General features: G+C 36.9%; 1 protein-coding gene across 1 annotated transcript; it reads right to left on the bottom strand.

Moving 5' to 3' along the window:
* Positions 1-6214: 6214 nt before the first annotated feature.
* NAA11 (N-alpha-acetyltransferase 11, NatA catalytic subunit) lies at positions 6215-15264 on the bottom strand. Its single transcript, XM_033214318.1, has 2 exons — positions 14373-15264; positions 6215-6942 (listed from the first exon to the last, which is right to left on the bottom strand). Exon 1 carries the CDS (start codon positions 15072-15074, stop codon positions 14385-14387), a length of 690 nt encoding a protein of 229 aa, XP_033070209.1. The 5' UTR covers positions 15075-15264; the 3' UTR covers positions 6215-6942; positions 14373-14384.
* Between the last annotated feature and the right edge of the window lie 3527 nt (positions 15265-18791).

Raw genomic sequence — 18791 nt, 5'->3', positions numbered from 1 at the left:
TGATATGGCAGTGTGGCTTATTTTGAAGGAATTCTAGTTTTGGCCAGGGTGTATAATGTAAGCTAGAAAAAAATAATACTGGGCCCAGGGATGAGTGAAGAATTCATTTATGACTTTGGCTTAGCCCAGCACTATTTGACTTAAGACAGTGTGTATGGTGTCCTGGAAAAGATTTATAATTTATAAAGCTTTGAATTCTCAGGGATAAGCCATGAATTACAGGGTGATTCCAAAAGCTTTACATTCTAATTTAAGCCACTATTATGCTTTTGCCTCATTAAAGACAGGAACTTCTGTTTTTTAGCAAAACTGACCCAAATGTCTTTTAATAAGAATTGTACAGCATGCAAAAATTTAATCTATAAATATAGTCTAATGATTCAAGGTACCCAATTATTATAAAAACTACATTATGAAAATAAAATTCAAGTCAGTAATTAAAACTATGTTTTTTCTTGAACAAAGAAAACAAAGGATCCAATACAACTGTCATAGTCTTTTTTTCACCTTGCCTTTATAAAAATAGCATCTTCGACTTTCTAATAGCTGACAATTTTCTCCTTCATACACTGTCACTCCTAAACCAGTTTTCTAACTCTGAATTCAGATTTCTATCATCTGCTGACAAATGACAATTTCAGGTTATTTCATGACACTCTTATTAGCCTGCCAAGGATTTAGTTTTGATAGGGTTGCTATCTTTATAAAGGAAGGTATATGCAATTACATATTTCAACATTTCCAAAGCAGGTACCTTAGGGTGTAACTCTAGGTATACCCTAAAGTGAATGAGTTTAACCTCTGTGATACTACCACCTATTAACTCAATGCAGTTGAGGCAATGATGCTAATTAGGCACACAAAAGCCGTGACGTTTCAGCTTAAATACCTACTGGTAAGCTTAATCTACCCCACCCCCAACAATTATAAGGAAGATAATAAAATTAAAGAACATGTATTAAATGTTGAAAAATATATATTTGATTATTGCCTTTCAAGGACTACACAGACATAAGTAATTTTAAGGAACTCAAATTCTGCATTCTCAATTTCATATGTACGCCTTTCTAAAGTGATTTGCCTAGGAGCAGTTCTATGGGGCTGCCTCTTTCTCACCTTTCTTTCACATTAATCCATCTGCCACTTTACAAAAGAGATCTACCGCTCACTCACTGGGAATCTTACTAAGCGACACTGTCCCAGGATGCAAAAATGTCTTGATTGCCAAAGGAGCAATTAGAAATATTTGTTTCCTAAAAGCCTCCTTATACAAGAGAGTACATGATTTTTCACAATTCTTTGTAAGATGTATTTAACAAACAAACTTTTAACTTGTGTACCAGCTTTCAGGAATAAAAGCCAGACTATGAGACTTAACACTCTTTAAAGTTCTGGTAAAGAAAAACCAGCCAGATGTTTGCCCTAATGTATTATCATGGTTTACTAATGTTTTATTTATTTAAGAGTTGGGGGTCTTGGCCGGGCACGGTGGCTCATGCCTGCAATCCCAGCACTTTGGGAGGCCATAGCTGGTAGATCACCTGAGGTTGGCAGTTTGAGACCAGCCTGACCAACATGGTGAAACCCCGTCTCTACTAAAAATACAAAAATTAGCCAGGCGTCGTGGCACACGCCTGTAGTTCCAGCTATCCAGCTACTCGGGAGGTTGAGGCAGGAGAATTAACCTGGGAGGTGGAGGTTGCAGTGAGCCGAGACTGTGCCACTGGACTCCAGCCTGGGTGTGGCAGAGCGAGACTCCATCTCATAAAACAAAAGAGTTGCGGTCTTGCTTAGCTGCCCCGGCTGATCTCAAACACCTGGCCTCAAGGGATCCTCCCACATCACCTCTTGATTAGTTGGGATTACAGGCATGAGGCACCAGGCCCAGCCAGTTTACTAGTTTTTGAATACATAAAAATTTTGGTCACTGTGTATGTGTGTGTGAATTTATTTTATTCAAAACCATGTAAATAGGAGATTAAGTACAGTTTGCTTTACATGAAAAATATATTACATATGAATGCTTAGGTCAAGAGAGTAAAAGATAACTTTTATTGAGTCTTTTCTTTTTAAATGAATGTATAGAAAGTTGGCTTGCTATATTTACAGGAATTCATCTTCTCCGTATTTTGCCCCTTGAAATATCCACATACATGCATATATTTGTCATTGCTTGACACAGTTATTGTTTGATGATAAATTCTCTGAAACACTGGTTCTTTCCTGGACCATTACAGAGGAAACAAAAAAAAAGATCAGTTACTCTATACCAGTTTAAATTGAGGGGTAAAAATGTCTAAAAAGTAAACGTTTACAGTAACATTTTTCTTTTTACAAATTACAGTGCAGTTGTTTTTTACACTAACTCATTACACAATAACCCTAAAAGCACAAGTTATTTTTATCTCTATTTTGTAAATGAGAAAACTGATGTGCCAGAGGATATCCAGGTGGTAAAAAGCCAAACTAGGACTAAAATTTCAGCTGTTGGACTCCTCGCTCTGTGATTTCTCACTCTATTGAACCACCACTTGTGAAAATCACTCAACTCGCTAAGGACTGTGTTCTCTAGGTAAGCTTCCATAAAATGCAGTTGAGGTGATGACAACATTCCAAAGGTGTGAAATCTATCTTAATTTTGGTTAGGAAAGGAATATATGTATGATTTAAAATGAAAAGATTTTTTTTCCCCAGAACCTCACAAAATGTAATTCCCATGCCCTAATAAGGAAACATGGTGTTTAAATAACCTTTCAAGTGCACCTCAAGGAAATGATCTTTCTAGATTTCAAAAGAAACATTCATGTCTAGGAGAAAGTATTAATATAAAAAGGACCTTGATAAGTCATTTAGTCTGTTTCATTGGATTTTGGCTGGGTACTGTGTTCTTAGAAGTTCTAACTCAAGATGCCCAGATGGTGATGGGATATGAGAAGCTAATGACATGCATGGAAGGACATGTGGTTCCAGACATGCTAGGTGTCTGGTTCCTAACAAGGCACTGCAGTATTTGAGATTTCTGTTCCCGAAGCAAATGGTGACAAATTTCATAGTGTCATTTGTGAATGTTCTCATCCTTCAGGCTTTTGCTGTATACCGCCATTGCCAAGTTGTAGCTATGGTTTGCTTGAAAAGAAAGGAGGAGGAGGAAAGCAATGACCAAAAAAGCCCTAAAAAATAACACACATGATCTCACATTTATGTAAAATACTTATGGAAGAATCTGTGTCAAATGTTCACATTTATGTACTTTAAAAATATTTTTAATTTATACATTATTTTTAAAACAGTTTTAAGTTTACAGAAAGTGAGCAGAGTTACCATATACCACCTCACCCTTTCCCATATGTTTTATAATAAACAAAAATTTGTTTTATCTGCTCTGAATTATTTGCTTCTTTTGATGAATTATCTAGAGAGTATTACCATGGAAAAAAGCTCCCTTCACATTATCTTTATGAAGAATTCAATGCCTTGTACTGATCAGTGATTTTCAGATGACAGTGTGCAAAACAATCACCTGCAGGGTTGTTAAAAATACAGGACTGATTTTGTAAGTCTGAGCCAGAGACAAAGAAACTGCATTTTTAACATAGCACCCAGGTGATTCTGATTCAATAAGCATATGAACTATACTTTGAGAAACAATGGGCTAGAAATTCTTATCCCTGAATGGAAAATCTCTATTAGACCACCTGAACCCACACATAGGTCTGCTACTCCTTAAAATTAAAAAAAAAAAAGACTCAGTAGTCTTTTTCAAATCCTGTCAAATGTTGTCAGCATGGAAAACAATTTGTGTCTGAGCTAATTTATCAACCAATGAACACAATAAAGTTAAGAGTTAGAAGTGAAATTTTTAAAAATCTCATACACCATTCACTTGCCTAGAAGTCAATGAGGCAAAATTGTTATATCAAAGCATCCTAACAGATAAAATGTTGATTATCGATACATTTTTTATATATATACATACACACATACTTTTTTGTACACATTTTTAACGAACTTTTTATTGAAATTATTAGGCCATCAAGACACAATCTCAAAGACAAACAGGATTTATGTAAATGTATATTTAAGAAGGGGAATCTGAATTATTTAGGGTCTAATCCATTATAAAATGACCTAATGGATAGTCACAGGTGTTTTGGACCCCAGTTCAAGAGTTGGAGATGAGCTTTAAGACCCTTACTAGTCAAAGTGTGGTTCCCGGACCAGCAACATGAGCAATGTAGGAATTAGTTAGAAATGCAGATACTCAGGCCCCACCAGACATACTGAAAAAAAGTCTGCATTTTTAACATAATACCCAAATGACTTAGCTGCACATAAAAAATAAAGAAAACTTTCCTTCCAGTGTTTCAGTCCGGAGATCCTTTCTAAATTTTCCTGGCTTTGGACTAATTCCCAGTACTAGTCCCCATTTCTCCCATATATCCACACACCCCATTATTTTTATTTCAGATGGTCATCTCTTGCCTCTTGCTCTTATCTCCAAAGGGAAACCCACACAGACTCTAACTAGGAACTCACAGGCTTCATTCACAAGTTTTCTTCTTTTAACCAAAGAAAACTTAGCGTCCTGATCAATATCTTTAAATATCTGCTAGCAGACCTGAGCACATCCAATTTATTTAAAGCTGCAAGTGAATAAAATATAGCTAGTACCAGGATATTCACACCATTACTATCTTCCCTCCTTGCTTCAAAGCCTTGCTTTGCTCTCTCTAGGACTGTGCTTCAGTAAAAAGTAGTCAGTCCATTCAGAATTAAAAAAAAAAAAATCTCTTTTGTTGTGTAAAAAGAGCAATGCTATTACGAAAAATATGGTGCCACACACTCCCACCATTTGTGTTTCAAAAAGCCCCTGCTGCTGCAAAATCACCACTACTATCCTGGAACCATTATGAACATGCTAATCTATGCCCAAAGCAATATTAGTATTATTGTTTATATTTTTATTATCTCAACAGGGATAGCCCAAACCAGATAGTGCTATAATTCTGCTTTCTCCTGGTACGAGACTGGGAAAGAAGATATAATGATAACAAAGAAATGCAGCCAATTATTTTAGTAAATAACACTGCAGAAGTCATATATCATTTCTCATTTGCCAATTGCTCCAACTCTTATCAAGTTACTAGAGACAGCAAGTCAATGTGCCTGGTGCTGGAGAAAAATCATTCAGGTAAGCTGAGGCTGCTCCTTCTGTTTCTCCATCTGCTAAGCTGTTAACACAAAGACATATTGACAAAAGCTCAAGGAAAACATGGAATATTTCATCAGTAAGATTATGCTGCCCTGGAGACAGATGTTAGAAGGTTGTAATATTTAAAAATAAAGAGATAAACACATGGTTGAGAGGAAAGAATAAAATAATTCAGCATGGAGATAGAAAATTAAAAAGAAAAAGGAAAAGATGGAAAGACAGATTGTATCATACTGTATTAGCACAAGAAATGGCAAATCCTTTCATGTAGGGAAAAACTTTTTTATCTGCCTCAAGCAATCATTTACCATTAGGTAGACATTCTTAGAGTGCACTGGGGTAGATCTGTAAGAAGTGCTTAGCAGGGCTAATTATGATTACACAGAAAAGACTTACCTCTTGTCACCAGGTAAAGTCCAGGCTTTGACTTAAATCCATACACACCAGTTTTCATAAAAGTTTAAACATGAAAAATGTTATATACTTTGGTAATTCACATTGTGAACATAAAAACAATATTAAGTAATGATAACTCTGGATTTATCTGGTGACTTTTACTGCAGAGGTCAAAGTACTTTGTCTTCACTTATTTTTACTAGAGAAAAATAATAAAAGTAATTATAATTGTAGGTTATATATTCACAATTGACATACAGTAGGCATGTATTAAGCAAACACATTTTTAAACAGCAGATTCTCCATTTTTGCTAAAATTTTAACACATAAATAAAATGCAAAGAGTAGGAACAGGAAAGAAGAAGGAACTTTGGCTTTGAATTCAAACAGAATTGGGTTCAGATCCTGGATATTTAATTCACTTCTCTGAGCTTTAGTTCCCTCATATGTAAAGCAGGGATAATAATACCTACTTTACAGGGTTGCTGAGAGGGTTAAAGGGTTAAATATATTACTAATGAAGGCCCTGGCATTGTGTGTGAACACTGCAGGTACTCAATAAATGCCAAGTAACATCATCCCAAAAAACTAACACAAACAAGCATATTAGAGATTCCAATTTAATTACCGTTTGTCCTTCTCTTAAAATCTCCAAGTTCTGATTGTACAGTAGAAGTCCCTAACTTAACACCTTTTTCCACTGGGAAGGTGATGCCCTCCTCAAAAAAAAAAAAAAAAAAAAAAATTGTGGGGGAATAGTATAAAGGAGGAGTTCCCAGAGAAAGGAAAAAGAAACAGAATACTTCTTCCAGGAAAGAGGAGGAAGGGGGCATAAGGTCTGACTTCATGGTTGTGACTACCTCACCTCCTCAAGGATGAAAACTCAGGTAAAATAATGGCAAAAAAATATGGATGAAAACCCAGGTAAATAATGGTTAAAAAAAAAAAAACAAAAACAAAAAACTGAAAGCTGGAAAGCTTTAAGAGTTTGCCCTGCTTCCTGTTCATCATTCTAAAAGGAGAAAAACTTGCAGGATAACCACACCCAACAGAGGACTACTACAAACACAATAAAATGGCAGCATGGTGTGAGTAGGCCAAGAAAGGTTCTGTAACGGCAGGTCTCAAACTTCGTTGGCTGTTGTGCAGCAGCTCTTATGTCCAGGTATTCCTTCATGATCCCAGCAGGATACGTGAAAGGTGGTTGTTTAGAGTTGAGAGTGGGAAGCCATTCTGATCACTGTGAGATGATCCCCACAGCAGATGCTGCAGAGCAGACAGACTAAACCAGGGTTCACAGGGTAGATGTGGTTGAGACATGAGGACCTGCAATGCTGTTGAAAAATGAGAAGAAAACAAATGAGAACGGGAGAGCTATAAGCTCTGACAAGTCTGAAAGAATACTGGTTTAGTTAATGACAGACTGAAGTAGCAGATAAAGAAACCCAGTAACTAGTTTGGACTAGATATATCTCCATGGACGTCAGTGAGAATTCAGATGACTGCACAAAGGCCACACACAGATCTGGGGCTCTCTCCCCTCCTTGCCGTAAGAACACATGAACCTTTCCAGACATCTACAGGACGTTTCTGCCAGGAGAAAGGGACGGAAAGAACACCAAAAAACTGCAATTTACCACCAAAGAACCTATTTTAAAACTAAAGAAACTGAGATAATTTTGCTTGTCATCTTTAAATTCTGTCCCATCCTACTCCACTCAAAAGAAAATTTATTCCAATTCTAAAGAAATGAAAGGCCTTTTTAGCTCTTGGTAAGTTAGACGCAATGTGTCCTACTCTATAAGTCATATTTTCTTTCTGTGAGACCTGGACAGGAAACCCAAATAAGCATTATGTTTCTTTATTCACAAATTAAAGTACCCTAATTACATCAGGTAAAAGGAAGTAGTATCATACATACCTTATTTTTCTCTCCTTTAAAAAAATTATTATATAGGTAATTTGAGAGATCCATTCATTCATTCATTCATTCAATAAATATTTACTGAGTACCTTCCCATCTATCATATGCACAGAAGTAAATGAGATTGAGGTTGACTATTATGCACAGAGTTAAAAAGCATTTTTGTACAAAATCATTGTTTTAGAAAATTCTGTTGCCAGAATAACAAGTGAAGCCAGTTGCAAGAGGTAATATTATGTAAAATCTTATTTTTTAAAGTATATTTGTTATAACAAAAGAGATACAAGATATGGAGGAATAGGCCAGAAAGACTATCATCATTGCCTTTTTCATTTTGTTAATACAGGCATGCAAAAGAAGTTATATAAAAACATTATATAGCTGTTTTAGTTATCTCAGTAAATACTGCTTGAAAATTTTAAGAAATTAAACTGAAGAAGTCAAATAACACTATAATAAAGGCTACAGGACAGTTTGTTGTTTAAGAGTATAGGTATTTTTCATAAAGATTCCCTTTAAAATGTTAGTGTTGTAGTCCTTTTTTTGAGACAGGGTCTTGCTCAGTCACCCAGACTGGAGCACAGTGGTGCAATCACAGCTCACAGGAGCCTCAAACTCCTGGGCACAAGTGATCCTCCACCCTCAGCCTCCTGAGTAGCTAGGACTACAAGCACTCACCAGTATACACAACCATGCTAGCTAATTTTTTTTAGTTTTTGTACAGACCAGGTCTTGCTATATTTTCAAGGATGGTCTTGAACTCCTGGCCTCATGTAATGCTCCCACCTTGGCCTCCAAAAATGCTAGGATTACAGGCATGAGCCACTGTGTCCAGCCCAAGCCCTTAATGTCTTAGCTTATTAAGTTCAAAGTTTTATATTATCAGGTTTTCTTAAAGGTGGGCTATGGAAGCCTGAAAAATATAAGCTATTTGTCGATATGCTGTTATAAACATGAAAGAGAATATTATGGCTTTACTTTAAAAAAAATCCTATAATTTTATAAAGATATTTATCTACAGAAATGGCATTGTAGAATATTTTCAGAAAGGCTTTTATGCTGGCTCCTTGAATCATTGCCCATTTAAAGAATTTTAAATATTCTATCTAACCTCCTGTACCATAAAAGCTCATTAGATTTCATATACGAGAGCACAAAGTACAAAATTTAGGAAAAACCTCTGCTTTTATCAGTTACTTCTGAAAAAGTTAGTATTTCAGTCATCCTACATCCTACATTTCAGTCATCATACACTGATTGAAAGGTGACATTGTTAGAGATTATAAATAATTCAACAAATGGCATCTATCTGATTAGTATTTCAAAACAATATTTTATCTCTTCCCAAACCCCTCTTTATCTTCATAGAGTGCAGTTGCATTTGAAATCTATGGTTTCTGGCATTTCTGGGGTAAGGTTATACTAGGAATTTACCAGACCTGTCAGTCTGTAGGTTTCTTCCATATTTCATTATATCATTACAGTTATAATTAGTTGTCTGGTAAAATTAAGAACAGTCTATTTCAGTGAATGCTCATGTGAATATTTAACAACTTTTTGTTAGAATGACAGCTTAGCAACACAAAGAATAAACCAGAAAGGGAGAGTCACTAAAGTAACCTTACTTAACTTAATGTTGCCAGCTCAATTGAAAACGCTAAGATTTTGCATTTTTTTCATTTTTGTTATTAATCATCAACCACATATTTCTTGTCAGGAGACAAGCAGCAGTTTGATGACATTCCTGCCTCAACCAGCATGTTTTGAACCTACCTGTCTTCATTGCTATGGCTCCCTAGAAACTCTGCCATTGACGAGCGTTGATTCAGCTGAATGCTTTGACATTTAGCTTGTCAGTGAAAGCTATTTTAATCATTAAGATGCATTTCCCTTCCAAGATTGCAAACTGTTGCTGCTCATACACAACATTTTATCATTTGATTACCGTGGAGAAGAAGAGAACCTGAAAAGTTACTCTTACTATCGATTATTTTAACAGCTACAATTTACGGACTATTTTACTGTGTGTGAGGAGTTGTGCTTAGCAATTTACACAGATTGACTCATTTAATCCTCTCAATCATGGAGTCTGACCACCTGAGTTTGCATCCTTGTTTTCCACTTACTATCTGTGTAACATGCAGCCCTCTCTGTGATAAGATTTCCTCAACCACAAAAGGGACTAACAGTACCTACCTCACAGGATTATTATAAGGAATAAATGAAACACATCATTAACAGTGCTTAGAATACCTGCAAAACAGTGCGTTTTCATAGGGTTAAGAGTAATTTTTGTTACCATTTTTCAGATGAAATCAACCAGTTCTTCACCAACTGTCCTGCTCAGCATCACTTCTAACTCTGTCTCTGTTTCCAAATTCAAAAGTACAGAGAAAATGAAAAATATTTTTTTAGGACATTTTTCTATAGGTATTTGAACTCCAGCTCCACAGGAGGGAGCACCACAATTATAGAAGGATAGTACTTTTGCAGTATGAGCCTTTTAAATGTTTTTCCTGCTCTTTCTTTCTTCACTGTAGCCATTCCCCATTCAGGGAGCTAGACCTATGTGCTGGTGAATCCCCGTTAAATGGGATGGAAGTGAAGATTTAGACAGTTTGGGGGACTTCAGAGGAGAGGGACCATTTGTTCCAGGTTTTAATTAGTGGCATAATGGCAGCAAGATAACAGAATCCCATTGTCTTCCATGTCCAAGTTTGTGAAACAGCAGAAGAAATATATGTCAGGTGTTTATTTAGACAACCTCAGATGGCCTAACAGAGTTCACTGGGCTATATCATGGAGTGAGAGCAGCTGTATGATCCCATGCCCCTAACTGGGCATGGAAGCAAAACTTCTCATAGTCCAGAGCACCACTAGGATGTTTCCTATTGTTGCAGATACTATGCTGTGTTGTTACTGAACTCCTTCCTTTCCTGAGCACAAAGCTAAACTAAATATCATAGCCTTCCCTGAAGTTAGTTGGGTAAGCCTTGACTTTTAAAACCTTTATGAACCACTATATACATTCTCTTCTCTCATCTGCTAGTTGAATATATATGAACCATTTGAAGGTCTTATGATTCTAGAAAAATGACAAGAGTCATTGAATTAGGAGTTCTTAACCTGGGATCTATTTGATAAAATGTAAGAGAACCATGACCTTGGACGTGGAACGAAAACAATTCTGTATTTTCATCAACTTCTAACTGAAATCTGGCAATTCTTTAAATTATGAACATGTTAGGAATCAATGCACAGTAGTATTAGCAATACTTGAGACTTTGTCACCAATAAAAATCATAGGTATTTTCATATCACATTATAGATACTTAAGGTATCTTAAATATCATTTATACTAAAATTTACTTCGAAATAATAGTAATTATTAGGCTATTCAATATGCCAACAAAAAGCACATATATTACAACAAAAATATTTTCAAAAGTTTGATAACTGTATATCAATAAAATTGTTTTCCTCTGTAACCTGATATAATTTTTACATCTTTTAAAACATTTTTCTGCTTCACCAGATTGCCAAAGGGAGCTACAGAAAATTAAGAATCCCCATTCTAAATGGATCCCTGCATGATTCCACGGACCCTAGTCCATCTTTTTCCCTCCACTCCACATCGCCACCACACTGATGACCCACATTGTCATGATGTGAGAAATAAGCTTTTACTGGGTTAAGTTATGGAGATTTGGAAGTTAATTTTTAGAGCAGTTAGCCTGTGCAGACTAATACTCATACACCCTTGCTACCAAAATGGTAAGAGACCTCTGGTTGGAAAAGACCCAGAAATGAATCCTGAGGATCAAACATTGGATGCAGCCATTGAATATGTCTCAGCAGATAACAACTCAAAGAGTGTGAAGTTCAGTCCAGGAAACATTTCCTTCAACTTAGAAATAAAGTTCAATTACAGTATCATAAAGAAACAGTTCAATTATTCTTGAATTTGTATGCTGAAATTTATAACTGTGACACAACAATGAATTTTCTTATTTATTCTTTCTCTCTTACTAGAGTGGCAGTTATTTTTGTTTCTCATAGCAGATGTTAAATGCTTTGGAATTCATCAAAGTTTTATAGGTGTATGTGTGTACATAATACATATAGTTATATATATATGGCTTTATATATATAAAATATGTGTATATATATGGTTTTAAAACAACCTCTGATTAGCTCTGTTCTCAGCTAGAGTTTAACACTGAAGAGAAGCAAGTAACTACAAAGATGAGATCAATACTGTGTAAGTCCTACGAAGGAATCTGAAAGTTGAAATTTTTAAAAAACGGTTTGTTGATTCAAAGAGTCTTGATAGAACACTCCACCGTTTTCAAGACAGGTGTAAACTTGACAACGCTTTCTCAAGGCATCGAGTTTTGCTTAATTTCATCTTTTCCTTTAGACTGTTCTGCTGCCTTTATTTTAGCATTAGAACAAATGAATCAGTCATTGTGAAACTTTAAGGTTATTAAAAGTCAAATGCAAAACCTCCTCTGAGGACAGATTCTTTCTAATCACCAAAGACTTACTGTATCTAAATTTTTATAACCTATTGAACTGTAACTAAATGAAAATAAAATGGGATTAGTGTGCTATAGTTTGGGTTTTGCCATTAAAATGCAAAAAAAAGTCCATTTATTCTTAAATGCTATATAATATAAACATCAGTTTGTTCTGATCACTGCTGTATACTCAGCTCCAAGCCTAATGCCTGACAAATAAATATTTTTATGAATGACTAATCAAATAGCACTTATTGAAATTATTTACAGAATACACTATTTATAACTAGATTTTGCCATGAGAAAGTTGCTGCCTTTCACACTATGTAAGGGTAAGGTGACTGGATTAAGATGTTAAAGCCTGTAAACTGCCAGTAGCTCACTGACCCTTGAAACTCCTAAGGTGATACAAAGTTCTTTGATGGAAGAAATACTGTGGTATTATATTATTACAATTAAGTTGTTTCTAACATACCGATCCTTTAAAACTTAAGTTTCAGTGGTTTTTTAGTATTAGCATAAGTGTGTATTAAGAAGTACAAGAGCTGGGCGCAGTGGCTCACGTCTGTAATAGCAGCACTTTGGGAGGCTGAGGCGGGCAGATAACAAGGACAGGAGTTCGAGACCAGCCTGGCCAATATGCTGAAACCCCGTCTCTACTAAAAATACAAAAATCAGGCCGGGCGCGGTGGCTGATGCCTGTATTCCCAGCACTTCGGGAGGCCAAGGCGGGTGGATCACGACAGGAGATCGAGACCATCCTGGCTAAGACACGGTGAAACCCTGTCTCTACTAAAAGCACAATTAGCCGGGCTTGGTGGCGGGCACCTGTAGTCCCAGCTACTCCGGAGGGTGAGGCAGGAGAATGGCGTGAATCCGGAAGGTGGAGCTTGCAGTGAGCCAAGATGGCGCCACTGCACTCCAGCCTGGACGACAGAGCTACACTCCATCTCAAAAAACAAAACAAAACAAAACAAAACAACAACAACAACAAAATTAGCCAGGCAAGGTGGTGGGCGCCTGGAGTCCCAGCTACTTGGGAGGCTGAGGCAAGAGAATGGCTTGAACCCAGGAGGCAGAGGTTGCAGTGAGCTGAGATCGCACCACTGCACTCCGGCCTGGGCGACAGAGCGAGACTCCATCTCAAAAAAAAAAAAAAAAAGAGTTTTGGCTCTTTAATTTTTCATGTTAATTTTCACACATTCAAAAGAGGAAATGGCACAAGGAAGCCCCTAAGTACCCATTTCCCAACCCAACAATAATTGCCATTCTTATGTCATTTTTCCCTCTTCCAATCTTGTTCTTTTTTTGCTAGATTATTTTAAAGGAAATCCTTGGCATCCTATTCTTTCAACTATAATTATTTCTGTATGTATCTCTAACAGATAAGGACTTTCTAAACATAATAATACAGTAACATTTAGCTCCTCTAATAAAATTATTTATAATTCCTTAATACAATACAGTCCCTGTTCAAATTTTGCCTGATTATCTCAAAAATGTCTTACACATGTTTGTTTGAATCAGTATCCAAACAATGTCCGTAACAGTTGAGTTTAGTTAACGTATCTGTAAAATTTAACAGAAAATGCTTCATCCTTTTTTTTTTTCAGTGCCATTTATTTGTTGAAGAAACCAGGTCATTTGTTTTGTAAAAACCTCTAATTCTGGATTTGACTGTTTGCATCATGGTATAGTTTAACAAGTCCCTCTATTTTCTGTAAAACGGTAGTTAGATCTTATAATTTTCTTTTGGTAAGAATATTGCATAGGTAGTACTGTGCACTTCCTGTTGCATAAGGAGACAAGTATTTGTCTCCACGTTTAGTGAAGACGGACTACACTGAGTTCAAGTGTTGTCAGTCTGATCCATCACTACAAAGTGCTCCAACTTTTATCTAACGCTATTAGCCACTGATGACTCTTGGCTGGGTCCATTATTTCATCAAGAGTCGCAAAATGATGATTTTATATTTCTATCATTATTACTAACTGGAATTCCATAAAGAAAAAAATGCTTTCCATCAACTACGTGATTACCCTGAAATACAACTCATGCCCAGAAAGCAGGATAAATGCTTGTTTCTTCATTGAAATTAATCTACTTTCAGCATGAGCTGGTATCGTATTTCACTTTCAACAGCGTGCAATGAGTCTCCCTCAACTCACTCTAACTTCTCCCTAAGGTCACCAGGTGGTTTTTACCGTAAAACCTCGCAGGGCCAAAATGGGATAAGAGAGGATGGAATTGGGCAGGCCAAGGTGGGATGGATGCAGGGATTTAGGAGAGGGAGGTACTGGGTCAGGGAAGACAGAATACCTTAAGCATGCTCTAGGAGGTGGAATCCGAGCCTTCTGAGCTGTCTTGGACGTTGGTGCTCTCCACAGACTCCTTAGGTTCTTTGCTGTCACTGCCACTGTCTTCGGTATCCGGGTTCTTTTGCTGACAGGCCTCTTCAGAACCACAAAGTGTGCTGCCCTGTGTCTCCTGGTTCTCCCTGGAGCCCAGGACCACATACCCGCCCTTCTTCAGGTCCACTTGTCGTCTCAGCTCATCTGCCATCTGCGAGAGATCCCGCTTCATAGCATAAGCATCCTCCCCATCTGCATAGTATTTAGGTTCCACCTCACTAATCTGAAAGTTGAGGGTGTTAGAATAGAGGTGCAAGGCTGCCCGGTTACTCTTCCTGACATGCAGAGACACGTATTTGGCGTTAAAGTTCTCTATCATGGCCCTGGAGGCCTGGTCCATCAGCTTCTGGGCCAGGCCGAGGCGCCGGTGTGAACGCTTCACGGCCAGTGAGGTGATATGGCCATGCGGGACATCATCTGGGTCCTCCTCCATTTTGGCTAGGACATAGCCCACAATCTTCCCGTCCTCATCCTCAGCGATGTAAGAAAGCTGGGGCCAGGAAAGGCCATGATATAAATAGTATTTCATCTGGTAGTTTTCAGGAAGGCAAAGGAGGTTGCAGTGCTGCATATTCATCAGATCATCTGGCCGAGCGTTGCGGATGTTCATAATGGCGGCGGGTAGGGAGCTGGTTGGACTGCAGTGAACCCAGAAGAGGCTGTTGCCGACCTTAAGGGTGACTGTTTGCCTCAGGAATCCAGTCCAGGGGGTCAACACTACCGGGCTGAATCTTGTGGAGGTCAGATGGCGGGAAGGCAAAACGAGCAGGAGATGGAAAAGATGGTGCTAAGCCGCGGCTTTCAGAAGCGAGTCACTGATCCCAGCCAATGAGGTTTCACTTCATTGTGCGTCTGCGTGCGCAGGAGTTGGGGGTGGGGAGAGAGGAGTTCATTGTGACCTCCTTGGTTTTAAATAAAGTAATCCATTGCAATTATTATTTTTATTTGTTTCAGTTTAAACTTTTTGATTTGGGTATATCTGAATAATTTTTCACAAACTGGAGAAACCCATATAACAGGAACTTAGAGGAAATAAAGAACATTGCATCCCAGAACCCCCCCTCCTGTCCCCTTCCAGTACCCGCTTTCAACGTCCCAAAAATAACGATTACCTAGACTTCTGACAGACTTTATATAAATGGAATCATAGTGCATGCATTATTTTTGTGTCAGGTTTTTTTCACTCACTCTTTGTAAGTTTCAGCCACCTCGTGTATAGCTGAGGGTTCTTTATATTCTTCCTTGTTTGATATTCTATTGCCTAAATATGTCACAATTTTTTTTTTTTTTTATCAATTCTACTGTTACTGGCCATTTTGTCATTTCCAGTTTGGGAATAGTACCCTTAAGGTAGTTGAACATTCTAGACATGTCTTTAGTTGGAACAAATGCGTATCTAGGACTAGAATTCCTGGGCCAGTGAATATAATGATGCTCAACTTTTATAAATACTGCCACTTTTTCAGAGCCGTTGCTCCACATTCTCAACAACATTTGCTATTTCCCCATTGTTTCTATTTTAGCCATTCTTTTGTAGCGGTAGAATTATTACGCTGTGGTTGTATTTGCATTGCACTGATGAGTAGTAAAGTTGAGCACTTTATATGCTTATTAGCCATACTGTATCCTCTTTTGTAAATGGCTCCTCAGATTTTTTCTGCTCATTTTTCTACTTGTGTGTCTTTTTCACATTAATTTTTGAGTTTTATCAAAAATATATTCTGGGTATAAGTCCTTTGTTAGATATATTTGTAATGAATATCATCCTTTCCTATTGGTTGATATTTCCCTTTCTTAATGGTGATTTTTGACACCAAGCATGAATTTTAATATAGTTCATTTTTTCCAGTTTTAAAATTTGGTTGCTAATGCTTTTTGTGTTCTGTTTAGTAAATCTTTGCCTACTCCATGGTGATTGACGCATTCTTTTATATTTTCTTCTAAGATTGTTAGTTTTAGATTTTATATTTAGATCTGCAATTAACTGAAATTTAGTTTTGTGTATGCTGTAAGGTATCGGTGAGCCCGATATTCTTTTCCTGTGTGGATATGCAATTCGAATAGCACCATTTACATCATTTTGTGAAAAAAGATTATCATCCTTTCTTCACATTACTGCATTGTTACCTTTGACATAAATCCTACGTTTTATTTCTACATGCATTTAAAGATTTTAATGTCATCTTAGCTGGCTGTGGTTGTTCATGCCTGTAATCTCAGCTACTTGGGAGGCTGAGGCAGGAGGATCACTTGAGGCCAGGAGTTTAAGGCTATGGTGAACAATGACTGCATGACTGTACCCCAGCCTGGGTGACAGAACAAGAAGAAGAATAAGTAGTATGCCATCTAGATGAAGCAAGATTTGGGGCATTTAATAGTGCAAGGAAGCCACATTTTATTAGCACTACTTGCACAAATGGAATTATTTGTGTGTCTCGTACAAACTTTCTTCCCAGTTTCCTAGCAGACCTCAGAACTCAATTACCGAAATAAATTATGTTGTAGTTAGCCAGGTCATGGATACACTCTTAACTCATCTAGAATATATGTGCAGCTTTCTTTCAAATGAGGGTACATCCTCCTTTAATAGCTAGAGTAACCTAGAGCCATGTGATCTGTGAAACATAGCTTGAATAGCCACTATTTTTTGTTGCATTTTGACAATTGGCAGTTTCTATTAATACATTTTTAAGATTTTACATAAACGTTTTAGCTCCCTGATTTTTTGATAGGCTCTATACATTGGAAAAGTTGTTCACCAGTATTATTCCCATTCAGAAATTTCTTTGGGTTGTGCCTGACACCATGGATGAGGATCTATAATTTGTAGTAAAAGCATGATCCAGAAGAGTCATTTTATTGATTCTTCTGTAGTGGGTTCTTCTTTTAAAAAGCATAGACTATTGAAACTTGAGTGCACTGTATTCTTTGACAGGGTTAATTTAAATGCAGCCAGGTTCATTACAGATACTATATCCTTCCACATAGAATAGTTGCTGGCTTAATGCCCAACAGTTGGGCAGTTTACTTGACTTATTCCAGAGTAGGCATGGTACCCAAACCAATAGTAATAAGCATGATTTTTAATATACAATAATGTGATCTTTATACATATATAATCATAGAAAGAATATGATGACAATGTCTCTGTCATGGAAGAAGCGTCTACCAGTTGCAATGATCGCAGCCACTAAGACAAAAAATGCAAAAACTGGTTATATTCTGATAGACTCTCTTCTTTTTTGACAGAGAAGTTTCTATCATATATCCTTAGCATTTGCATATTCATTTCAGCTGCAGTGGAAAGCATGGATCCAAAACTAAAACTCTGACACTTAAGGTGGTGTTGGTATTAAGTGGTACTTAATTTGGCCCCTCCTACTGATGTCAAGTATAAATGTTCTCTGATGAATTATAATGTGCTTCTAATTTCTGGACTGTAGATCTAGCATGTCTTGTCAGGTTTTGTATGTGGTATGTTTTTATCATAAGTAAAGGGCATTGGCAATCTTCATTAATGTTTTGCAAAAATTTAGCAAAAAGTCATCTAATGCATAAATGTCTTGTACATGAGAGCTCCTGGAGTTCTAGTCAGGTATTATGTCATATCTATAATATTTCATGTGGAGGAAGCTCCTATCTTCCTAACTGGTTTAGTATCTCATGCCTATAGGATCTAAGGGCAAGATATATGATTATTTGAGCCTGGTTTCTGCACAAAGACTGTGTCTCAAAAAAGAAAAATAAAAAAGAGAAAGAGAGAGAGTTTTCAGAGGCAGCTGGTTGAACCCAGAAAGAGAAAATGGCCATTACTTTGGCTGCAGTGAGAGTCAAACATTTTCATGCTGAAGATGTTTGGAGAGCAACACAGTTTATAACAGCTATATTATAAAGGAATTGTATAACATATAAAAAGATTATCAATAAATGGACAGTTTTAGTACCTACTGAGAGGACAGATTCTCATTGTTTTCTCCATTGTCTATAATCATAAACAATATCAGAGATTATAAATTCAGTCATGTAGATAACAAAATATTTTCTACACTCTCGTGTTACTGCATATTCCAAAACAACTTTTTTTTTTCTCATCATGTCACTGTCAGGGCATGTCTGTATAAATATGAGATCATAATTTTGAAAAAAGTTTAGAAGTTAATATTGGGTTTGAATAGTGGGCAGTGATGATATATCAGTCAGGAAACTACCCTTCCGTTGAAACAGAAGAAAAGAGGCTGGGTTTAGTATAAGCCAATGGCAAATGGAGAATAATACAATTGCGGTTTGTTAAGCTAGCATTAAAATGTGATTGTGTGTCTTTCTTAGT

Source organism: Trachypithecus francoisi, unplaced genomic scaffold (genome assembly GCF_009764315.1).
Source record: "Trachypithecus francoisi isolate TF-2019V2 unplaced genomic scaffold, Tfra_2.0 Lachesis_group1, whole genome shotgun sequence".
In the NCBI taxonomy this organism is placed as follows: domain Eukaryota; kingdom Metazoa; phylum Chordata; class Mammalia; order Primates; family Cercopithecidae; genus Trachypithecus; species Trachypithecus francoisi.
Note: the sequence above shows the minus strand (reverse complement) of the source record. Positions and strands in the feature narration are given on the sequence as shown.